This window comes from Dendrobates tinctorius, unplaced genomic scaffold (genome assembly GCF_039654945.1).
Source record: "Dendrobates tinctorius isolate UK_male_01 unplaced genomic scaffold, ASM3965494v1 ptg000213l, whole genome shotgun sequence".
NCBI lineage: Eukaryota > Metazoa > Chordata > Amphibia > Anura > Dendrobatidae > Dendrobates > Dendrobates tinctorius.
Genome location: NW_027361880.1, coordinates 2177201 through 2188407, shown reverse-complemented (window position 1 = coordinate 2188407; position 11207 = coordinate 2177201). Strand labels below are relative to the sequence as shown.

The 11207-nt window shown below is 43.3% G+C and overlaps 1 protein-coding gene across 1 annotated transcript; it reads right to left on the bottom strand.

Annotated features, from left to right (window-relative positions):
* Positions 1 to 395: 395 nt before the first annotated feature.
* LOC141058661 (olfactory receptor 6B1-like) lies at positions 396 to 1361 on the bottom strand. The gene has a single exon (XM_073554851.1). The coding sequence runs from the start codon at positions 1359 to 1361 to the stop codon at positions 396 to 398; it is 966 nt and encodes a 321-aa protein (XP_073410952.1).
* Positions 1362 to 11207: the final 9846 nt, after the last annotated feature.

Genomic DNA, 11207 nt, shown 5'->3' with positions numbered 1-11207 from the left:
GCTGACTTTTCGATATGATCCATTTCCATAGACTTTATTGCTAACGAAAATGGATCTAGTTATTCGGTTTATAGGCCAGACAAACAGTTGTTCACACTACGTTTTTTTATTCAGCTGAAAAATGGATTGCCGTCAATCAAAATACATTTTAGGACATTTCAAATAAATGGACCCTTTCCCCAAAAAGATTAAGAAAAAACAGATAGCCACTGTACATGACCTAATATACAGTATCTTGAAAAATACAGTATAGGTAAGATTATTCCCATGCAAAACATAAAAACAGTAAAAAGACACCATAACAAAGTCACAATAGTCAATTAGTTTTAATGACAAAGGTTCAAACCACTAACGATAATACTTTTGCCCATTATCAATGCATCAATGCACATTTCCTACTTATTATTACACATAGAAAAGATGTCTGATAAATTTGCTTTGTGACACAGATATTGAGTCAAGGTGTCCCAGATTTCTTTGTTTCGTAGACAGTAAATAAAAGGGTTAACCATGGGAGTTATAACAGCATACAAGAGAGAGATCAGCTTATTTGCATCCACTGACCTGGCTTTTTTGGGACGTGCATAGATAAAAAGTGTGGTTGAAAAAAATATGGTGACCACCGTTAGATGAGAGGCGCACGTGGAAAATGCTTTTTGTCTTCCATCAGTTGAGGATATTTTTAAAATTGTGAAAATGATGCAGATATAGGAAATAGCAGTCACTAATAATGGAATGAGGAGAATAACCAGTGCTAAAATGAAGTCCACCAGCTCAGCTAATGACATATCTATACATGCAAGATTAAGAACTGGAGAAATGTCACAGAAAAAATGGTTGATGATGTTTGGACCACAAAATGATAACTTAGATATAAAATAAATCTTTATAATGGTGATTGTAAATCCTGACGCCCATGAAGACAAGGCCAGCTGGACACAAAGCTCGTGACTCATAATTGTAATATAATGCAGTGGGTGGCAAACCGCAATGTACCTGTCGAATGCCATTACTGCCAAGAGAACGCATTCTGTGCACATAAGAGAAATGAAAAAGAAGAGCTGCGTCATACAACCCCAAAAAGAGATGGTTTTCTTCTCAGTCAGGACACTTACTAATAAATTAGGAACTGTGACTGAGATGTAACAGATCTCTAGGAAGGCCAGGTTGCTAAGGAAGAAATACATAGGCTTCTGCAACTTAGGATGAAGTTGTATGGTGGTGACAATAATGATGTTTTCAGATATAGTCAGGACATAAATAAGGAAGAAAAATAAAAAAATTATAATCTGCAGCTCAAGCAAAGATGGAAATCCAAGGAGGTAAAATTCTGTTATCTCAGTTTTATTTTTATACTCCATATTGAGAGCTGTGGAAAAAATATAAATTTGCCAATGATTTTTTACACCACTAATCAAGTATACTTTTCAGCACTGATAGCATTTTCTATGTGATCCAAAGGTTTAAAAAATACACACTCACATGCATATACATACACGCACGTACATGGACATACAATACACATGTCACACACGTGTACTCACACACCACTCACATGCGCAAATGCACACGGATCACATAGATCTCTAACCACATCAATCACACACATATCCCACATCACACATGCATGCACACACTCCCACATCACACACACTCCCACATCTCACACACTTCCACATCACACACACTCCCACATCACACACAATCCCACATCACGCACACACAAACACTCACAAAACCACCTTTACATAGTAATTCCTAATTACTTTTGAAATCATCACCCACTGGGTTATAGAATGAAGACACTTGTGCTTTTTACGAAAATAAAGAAACAACTATTCTGAGGAAAAGTTTTACATGGAAGAATTGGGCACGATTTTTTAGTCTGTCTGCTGTCTGATTTACGGACCATGTAACTGACATGTAAACAGCTGGCAGCTTCTGCCACCACCCGCTATACCGACAGATATGTGGAGTCCCACACTGAGCCAGTTGCTTCTGCATTTTGCAGATTTAACTTGCCCAAGGTTTACTACAGATGTTTGAACTTCTCCTTCAGCATAGTTTTCTTTTCCATTCTTCACGTATTTTATTTTTGCAGCTTTAAGCCTCATTCACACTTCTGTTTTCCATTAACATGTTCTATCCAAGTGAGTCATGGATAAAACATGTACCCACTAAGGTATGTGCCCACGATCCGAAACTAGCAGCGCTGCCGTATACTGAACGCAGGTGATTCCTCATGTGATCACTGAACCGTGTGGATTCACTGCATCCAATACATTGTATGGGTCAGATTTATCTTGCAGAGATTCGCGTCCCCACAAGAGAAATATACATGCTGCTGTCTGGAGAGACGCACCGCATGTCCGTCTCCAAGGGTGAGCTGCGGGCATCTCTGGACGCATAGTGGGCATGGGATTTTAAATCCCATCCACTATACTGTAACAGCTGGACGCTGTGGGTTGGACGCTGCACAAGTACGCAGCATCCAACCCGCAGTGTTTACTGACCCATGCATCTCTACAAAATATTCTACATCTGATTGAGAAAAATTTATAGATGCAGCAAATATTAAAAAATGTGATCACAAACAAGACAACTAATACATACATCAAGTTCATTGGTACCTTTTGTTTTTATTAACATTTGAATATAGTAAAAAAACAAACAGAATGGATAAAATGAATTGGACAGAAAGTGTTCTGTTTCCGACATAATCAATGACTCTTAACTACCTGTTCTGATAACATGCAATGATTGCTGTATGTAAATAATGCTCAGTTTACCACACGTTTTAATGTTTATTGTTTCCAGCTCCATCTAGTGGCCAAAAGTTATAACTGCATGATATTATGCATTGCATTTCCTGTATTATTTCCCTCCAATTCCTAAGGTATCCTGGGTAACTTTGCAAGGTACCATGGTCTATCCCAGCCCCCTTTCTCTCTTCAGCCGGCCATTTCTTTCAAGTCTGCATATTGGAAGCTCCTCATCGCTTTACGTCCCCTGTGTCAGCATTGGTGATATGTAATCACCCTCTCTGTATATGATTTCTGTCTTATATTAGCTAGCTTGTTACACCCCCCGCTCAGCTAGTAGTCCAGATTGTATGCTATGTATATTGTATATTTCCATGAACCCAATACTGATCCTATGTATCTGTTTCTGTTTGTAGTTTTGCCACATCTATATACCTACGTTCAATAAACCACAGATTCAACTACAGTCTCCCTTATTGGACCCTGATATAGCAGTTTAGCTGCTTGTTAAGCTATATGAATCCCGTTCATTTAGTGAGGACAGGACAGTAAAACACCGGCTCTCCAGCTAGTAGGAATACAGAGAGAACAGCCTTCCATCCTGCTGAGGCCAGTTACACAGCGCTATCCAGCTAGTGCAATTCAGGGAAAAGACACCCCTTCATCCAGCTTGCAGAAACTAGTGATGCTGCAGAAATCCATCTAGTGAGATTCAAGTCACCAGCTACACAGAGACTAACACAGCTACAGCAATCTCTGCACAGCCAAGCATCCCTCTAAGACATCATGTCCCACAAATCACACAGGACAAAATCTGCTACATCCGTCTAATCAAAGACTGTATCAGCAGCGAAGTTGCCATTGCCCGCGCAAATGCGGAAGCCGCCAAAATGCGAGCATGCTATGCTGAAGAAGAGATGCAACTTAAGTTAGAGAAAGCACGCATAGATAATGAGAAGGCATGTGTGAATGCTGCCTTAGAGAGCTTAGCAGTAAAAAGAGAGGCTGCTGCAGCACTGGCAGAGGCAGAAGCACTAGAAGCCGCGCACAACCCTGAGCTGCATAGTCGCAGCAGTATGTTAAGTCTGAAGTTGCCGCTGCAAGATTCACCACAACGCACATCTCAATATGTTAATGAACTTCCTGATCCAAACTATAACCAAGATCATAGCACATCCAGTGAAACGAGTGAGAGTCATCATGAGGCTCAGCTCCAGGAAAACATGAAGCAAAGCAACTCTCCTGTCTTACTTGCCCCTCACCAGGTAACCAACGTGAATCACCTTGCTGACACACCGCATGTCAGACCAAAGCAATATGATACCAGCTGGCGTCACCCTGAGGATACAGGTATAAATGCACCTCACATCACTATCAGGGTGACCCATCACCAGTATACTCTGCTGACAACTGGTTCAAATCAGAACTTGCTAGGATCTTCACACGACGTGATCTAGTTGCCAAGGGACTCATGAAATTCACTGACCATGCTGAAGGTTACAGAGCTTGGAAAGCTTCCTTCCAAAATGTTACTAGAGACTTGGGGCTAAAAACAGGGAAGAGATAGACCTCTTAGTCAAATACCTGGGAGAAGAATCAGTCAAACTCGCAGTAAGGATCAGAGACATTAATATAAACCACCCTTAAATAGGCCTTAAAGAGATCTGGAAGAGGCTAGATGAGTGTTACGTCTCTGCAGAGGTAATAGAGAGAGCCTTGTTCAAAAGAATCGATGACTTTCCTAAAATATCTAACAAAGGTCTCCCAAAACTTAGAGAGCTAGGTGACCTGCTACAAGAGGTCCTAGTTGCCAAATGTGAAGGTGACCTACCAGGACTTGCATACCTCGACACAGCCAAAGGTGTTAACCCTATAGTCCAAAAGTTGCCCTACAATCTACAGGAGAGGTGGCTCACACGTGGCTCCACGTACAAATACAAACACAGTGTTTTATTCCCTCCATTCTCCGTTTTTGTAGACTTTATACACGAACAAGCGGCAATCAGAAATGATCCCAGCTTTGACTTTGCAATGTCATATGCCACACCACCACCAGCTGCAAACCCACGCAGAACATCTGTGGCAGTGCACAAGACTAATGTTTCTTCTCCAAGTTCCAATTAGAAGTCTGCTGGCTGCTCTCAATCAGACAAAGGTACAGGAACCTGACAAGCAGTGCCCGCTTCATCAGAAGCCTCATCCTCTCCAGAAATGCACAGCGTTCAGAGGAAAATCTATGCCGGATCGCAGAAGCTTCCTGAAAGAGAACGGTATCTGCTACAAGTGCTGCTCATTCACCACTCATCTCACCAATGATTGTAAGGTCAGTGTAAAATGCACAGAATGTGGTACCACAGATTATAACACCGCCCTACACCCTGGCCCAGCTCCATGGAGTGCACAAAACACGCCAGCTGACAGTGAGCATGGCGGGGAGGAAAAGAGCACTGATGCAGCTACGCCAGACATCACTTCACAATGTACAGAAGTCTGTAAAGGGACAATAGACAGTAGGTCTTGTTCAAAAATATGCCTCGTCAGAGTGTACCCAAAGGGCCATAGAAACAAAGCTGTGAGACTGTATGCTATCTTGGATGATCAAAGTAATCGTTTCCTGGCTAGAGCAACATTCTGTGACCTATTCAACATTAAAGGACCAAGCACTCCTTACTCATTAAAGACATGTGCAGGTACTGTGACAACAGTGGGCAGGAAAGCCACTGACTACCAAATTGAGTCCTTCGACGGACAATTCTGCCTGCTACTACCTACAATCATCGAGCGTAATCAGATCTCAGACAACAGGTCTGAAATCCCTACACCAGGTGTGGCAATCCATCATGCTCACTTAAAACGCATAGCACACCTTATACCGGAACTCGACCATCAGGCACAGATAATACTGCTGTTGGGAAGAGAAATCCTGCAGGTTCATAAAGTGAGAAGTCATATCAATGGACTCAACAATGCTTCCTATGCCCAAAGGCTAGACCTAGGATGGGTCACAATAGGAAATGTATGCTTGGGACATGCACGCCCCATCTTCTGTGACAAGCATGCTAACAAATACACTGGAGAAAGGGCGCCCATCTCTGTTTCAACCTTGCAACAACGAGTTCCATGTCAAGGAACTACCACACAGCATCCAACTACCCAATCACTTAATAGACTTTATTCATGACAGCAGTATGGTGTCAGGAAGCTATGGGAATCAGCAGGGGTGCACAATCTTCCAGAGAACTAAGCAAGACAACCAGGTAGCAATGTCGGTAGAGGATAAGCTGTTCTTAGAGGTAATGGACAAAGGGCTGGTAAAAGATGAGACCAACAGCTGGGTCGCACCTCTCCCCTTCAGAACCCACAGACCTCGTCTACCAAACAACAGAGATCAGGCATTAAAACGTTTCTCCTCTCTCAAACATAATCTGCAAAAGAAGCCAGAGATGAGAGATCACTTCTTCTCCTACATGTCAAAGATATTTGAGAACTGCCATGCAGAACTAGCTCCCACTCTCAAAGACTGAAAAATGCTGGTTCTTACCCATGTTTGGAGTATACCACCCTAAGAAACCGGGCCAGATTAGAGTGGTGTTCGACTCCAGTGCTAAGTTTGACGATGTCTCCCTGAATGATGCTCTACTGACAGGACCAGACATCAATAATAAACTACTGGGAGTACTTATGCGCTTCCGTAAGGATTCCATTGCCTTCATCTCTGACATCCAGCAGATGTTCCTTTGTTTCCTTGTGAGAGAGAGAGACAGGAACTTCCTAAGATTCTTCTGGTACAGAGACAATGATCCTACTAAAGAAGTCACAGAGTACCGCATGAGAGTGCACATCTTTGGCAATAGATGTAGTCCTGCAGTCGCCATCTATGGACTCAAAAGGTCAGCTCTAGAAGGAGAAACAGAATACGGGTTAGATGTCAGACAATTCATAGAGAAAGACTTTTATGTTGATGGCTGTGTGAAAGCCATGCCTTCAAATGAGACTGCCATCAGTCTTCTCAAGAGAGCCCAAGATATGCTTGCTTGCTCTAACCTCAGGCTTCACAAAATAGCCTCAAACAGCCAAGAACTCGTGAAAGCATTCCCTTCACAAGACTTGTGTAATGGTCTCAGAGACCTGGACCTGGGGTCAGACCCCACACCAATGCAACGCAGCCTCGGGCTTCTCTGGAATCTACAGTCAGACACTTTTACCTTCCAGGTCAGCCAGGAAGAAAAGCCTTTCACACGCAGAGGTGTCCTGTCTACCATAAACAGTCTGTACGATCCCTTGGGTTTTGCAGCTCCTGTTACTATACAAGGCAAAGCCATACTAAGAGACTTAACCAAGGAGACTTCTGACTGGGATGCACCTCTGCCACCTGATAAGAGAACCCAGTGGGAAGCATGGAAGAATTCTTTAGCAGCTCTCTCCAACCTAAATGTGCCAAGGCCATACACCCCTGTGCCGTCTACAGAGATACAGAGCCAAAGACTGTATGTATTTTCAGATGCTTCTGTCAAAACAATTGCTGCTGTTGCCTATCTCAAAACTGTGGACTCCAAATGTCAGAGCCACATTGGATTCGCCATGGGGAAAGCCAAACTTGCTCCACAACCAGAGCACACCATATCAAGGTTAGAACTTTGTGCTGCAATCTTAGCTGTCGAGTTAGCAGAGTTCAACACATCGGAGATGGATATCGACCTGACACAAGCCAAGTTCTACTCAGACAGCAAAGTAGTCCTGAGATACAACAGAGTGCTATGAATTAGGAGATCAGTTCATCCAAAACAGTGGCATTACGTCCCCACGGATCAAAACCCTGCAGATCATGCAACTAGAGCAGTTGACGCAAGTCGACTAGAGAGCACAACATGGCTCTCAGGACCAAAACTATTGTACACTGAGGAATGTTGTCCAGACACCTTTGAACTGGTGAGAGAAGACTCAGGTGCTGAAATCCACCCTCAGATGTCTACACTTCATACAAAGACTCCAACTACTCTTCTAACCCAGAAAACAGGACCATCCAGTGTCCCTCCAGGAGGATTCGACGCTAAGGACGTCTACAAGCGCCAATGGAGGCAGGTACAAAGTCTTGCCAATACATTCTGAGACAGGTTGCGCAAACAATATTTGTCTACCTTGCAGCCACGGACAAAGTGGCAATCTACCAGGCCTAATCTTCAGATTGGTGACCTTATCCTTGTTAAAGACTGCCAAGGCCATCGGAACCAGTGGCCACTTGGACTAGTGACTACTACTTTTCCTAGTAAAGATGGCAATGTTCGCAAAGTCGAACTTAGGATGGCCAAGGGAGATGAACTTAAGACATTCTCCAGACCAGTGACGGAGCTGGTCCTATTGTTGCCTTCAGAGAATAAAGCGGGTTTTACACTAAGCGATATCGCTAGCAATATCGCTAAAACGTCACTGGTTTTGTGACGTTATAGCGATATTGCTAGTGATATCGCTATGTGTGATACTTACCAGCGACCGGCTCCCCCGCTGGTTATCGCTGATCGCGCGAGAATGTCCGGCTCCATTTCTCGTCGGGCGCTTCCTGCTGAGGCTTCCTGCTGTGACGTCCAGCGACGCGTGGAGGCGGGCGGGAGGATGCAGGATCGCTGTGTGTGAATGGTAAGTATCGTGCGCTGCGTCGCTGCTGCATCGCTGTGAGATCTTTCTGTATGAAAGCTCACTAGCGATCATTTAGCGATGCACCAGCGATCCTGACCGGGTCGGATCGCTGGTTGGATCGCTGGTGCATCGCTAAAAGGAAAAGGGCCTTAAGAATGGTGACATCCGTTTGATGTCAGACGGGGAGTGTTCTGTCTCCGACATAATCAATGACTCTTAACTACCTGTTCTGATAACATACAATGATTGCTGTATGTAAATAATGCTCAGTTTACCACACGTTTTAATGTTTATTGTTTCCAGCTCCATCTAGTGGCCAAAAGTTATAACTGCATGATATTATGCATTGCATTTCCTGTATTATTTCCCTCCAATTCCTAATGTATCCTGGGTAACTTTGCAAGGTACTATGGTCTATCCCAGCCCCCTTTCTCTCTTCAGTCAGCCATTTCTTTCAAGTCTGCATATTGGAAGCTCCTCATGGCTTTACGCCCCTTGTGTCAGCATCGGTGGTATGTAATCACCCTCTCTGTATATGATTTCTGTTTTGTGTCTTATATTAGCTAGCTTGCTACACCCCCCGCTTAGCTAGTAGTCCAGATTGTATGCTATGTATATTGTATATTTCCATGAACCCAATACTGATCCTATGTATCTGTTTCAGTTTGTAGTTTTACCACATCTATATACCTACGTTCAATAAACCACAGATTCAACTCCAATCTCCCTTATTGGACCTCGGTATAGTGGTTTAGCTTCTTGCTAAGCTATATGAATCCCGCTCATTTAGTGAGGACAGGACAGAAAGAATTACTTATTGCATATTTATTACATCTGTTATTAAATCTGTTCAATACAGTAAAATATTGCTGAGAAAAACAAAACTGACAAAGATACAGCTTTCAGGCTTTTTAACATTATGTGAAAGTATCATTTGTATTTGCAAAATTGTAAAAGAGTTGTGCAAAGGTAGTGGCTGTTGTGTTTCTGCAATTATAAGTAGAGCATTTAAAAACTATGTGGCAATTAGAGGTATTTTATTTCTTACTGTGTTACATGTATGAGTACCCTAATAGCTTTTTATCAATTGTATTAAGGCTACGGTCACACGATCATAGACTCTCTCATGTAAGAGAATTGGGTTGATTATGCTAATGACACTCTGATCAAACTCTGATTAGCATTTGGTCCAAGTGCCAGCTTAATGTGATCCAGTTCTCTTGGATGAGAGAGGGAATGGGAGCACAGGAGGAGAAGATGGAGAACAAAATTTCCCCATCTTCTCCATTCTGTGAGAGGATACAGATTTATTTGGATGTCATCTCAGAGTGCAGTCCGAAGTTTTCCACACACCCATAGACGTCAATGGGTGGGTGTCTTCTTATTTCAGAGTGAAATCGCGGTGTGCTGCAATATTTTTCACAGACAGATTCCGTACTGAAAAAGATGGCCATCAGCACTGCTCCATTGAATAACATTGGTCAGAGTGCTGTCCTATAAAAAATCAGACATCATCCATCCGATTAATACAGTGGTAGTTGCAAACCCTTAATCGTTGTGTTTAAACCTGTGATTTCACCTGTGAGTTTTCCAAAATGCGTTTTGCAATTAAATATTATGCATTTTGCTATACTGATCTATCATGAATTAAAAGAATTTTTAAATCTAAATCTTGAAAATGAAAAAGGAAATGTGTGCAAATTTTAAATACCATTTAAACACAACATAGCATGAAAATAATATAAATAAAAAATAAAACTGATTAAATAAAACGTGGACAAATATTTGTGTTCTGCTAACATCTACACATGTGCAAGTGGTAGACTATGCTACTATAAAGAAGCTGTCACGTGCCCCGTCCTGAGTGACACGGCCAGCAGGCCAGTAACTGATACAACAGGACGTGGCACATGTGAATTGTCCTATGTGACGCGGCCCGCAGGCCGGTAATTAATACAATAAGACATAGGGGAAAAGGGGGAAAACCTGGGTAACAATAACAATGGTGGCCTTGCGATAGGGAGTAGGGATGTGGAGACCTCCTGCACTCCCCTGAGTCAGTGTCTCTACACTCCTAACATTCCCTAGGCCGATTCCTCACCGGGCGCCGCTCAGGATACCTTTTAACCCTAGCTCACCCTGCACCTTAACCCTCACTAGGGAATTGGTTGGTGCGGAAACTAATCCCACCACTGCACTAAACACACATAAGGAAAAGTGACAAAACAGAGGAAACACCAGTTAGCTTTGCTTACGCTCCTAGAAACAGAGCCCACCACCTGCGTGCATCTTTTCCTCCACCGTGTCCGACATCTGAGTCCAGCTCTTCTGCTAAAAAGTCCAGCATGCTTGAGTCCAGCTCTCAGCAACCAAGTCCAACCAAGTCCAGCACCGTGAGAGCAGTTCTACACCGCATCTGCCACTCCACCAAGCCATGCAAGCACTCCTTGCTGACACCATCGCTGACTCCACCATGCCATGCCAGCACTCTTTGCAGACACCATCGCTGTGCACTGTCCAGAAACTGACCTTCTCAACATCATAGTGCAACCTTGGAGCAACCAGAGTCCACCACCTCCATGCAGCTGTCCAGAAATGGAGTCCCAAAAATGAGTCCAGCTTTTCTGCCAAAATGTCCAGCATGCTTGAGTCCAGCTCTCAGCAACCAAGTCCAGCACCGTGAGTGCAGTTTTAAACCGCAACTGCCACTCCACCAAGCCATGCAGGCACTCCTTGCTGACACCATCACTGACTCCACCACACCATACAAGCACTGCTTGCAGACACCATCGCTGTGCACTGTCCAGAAAT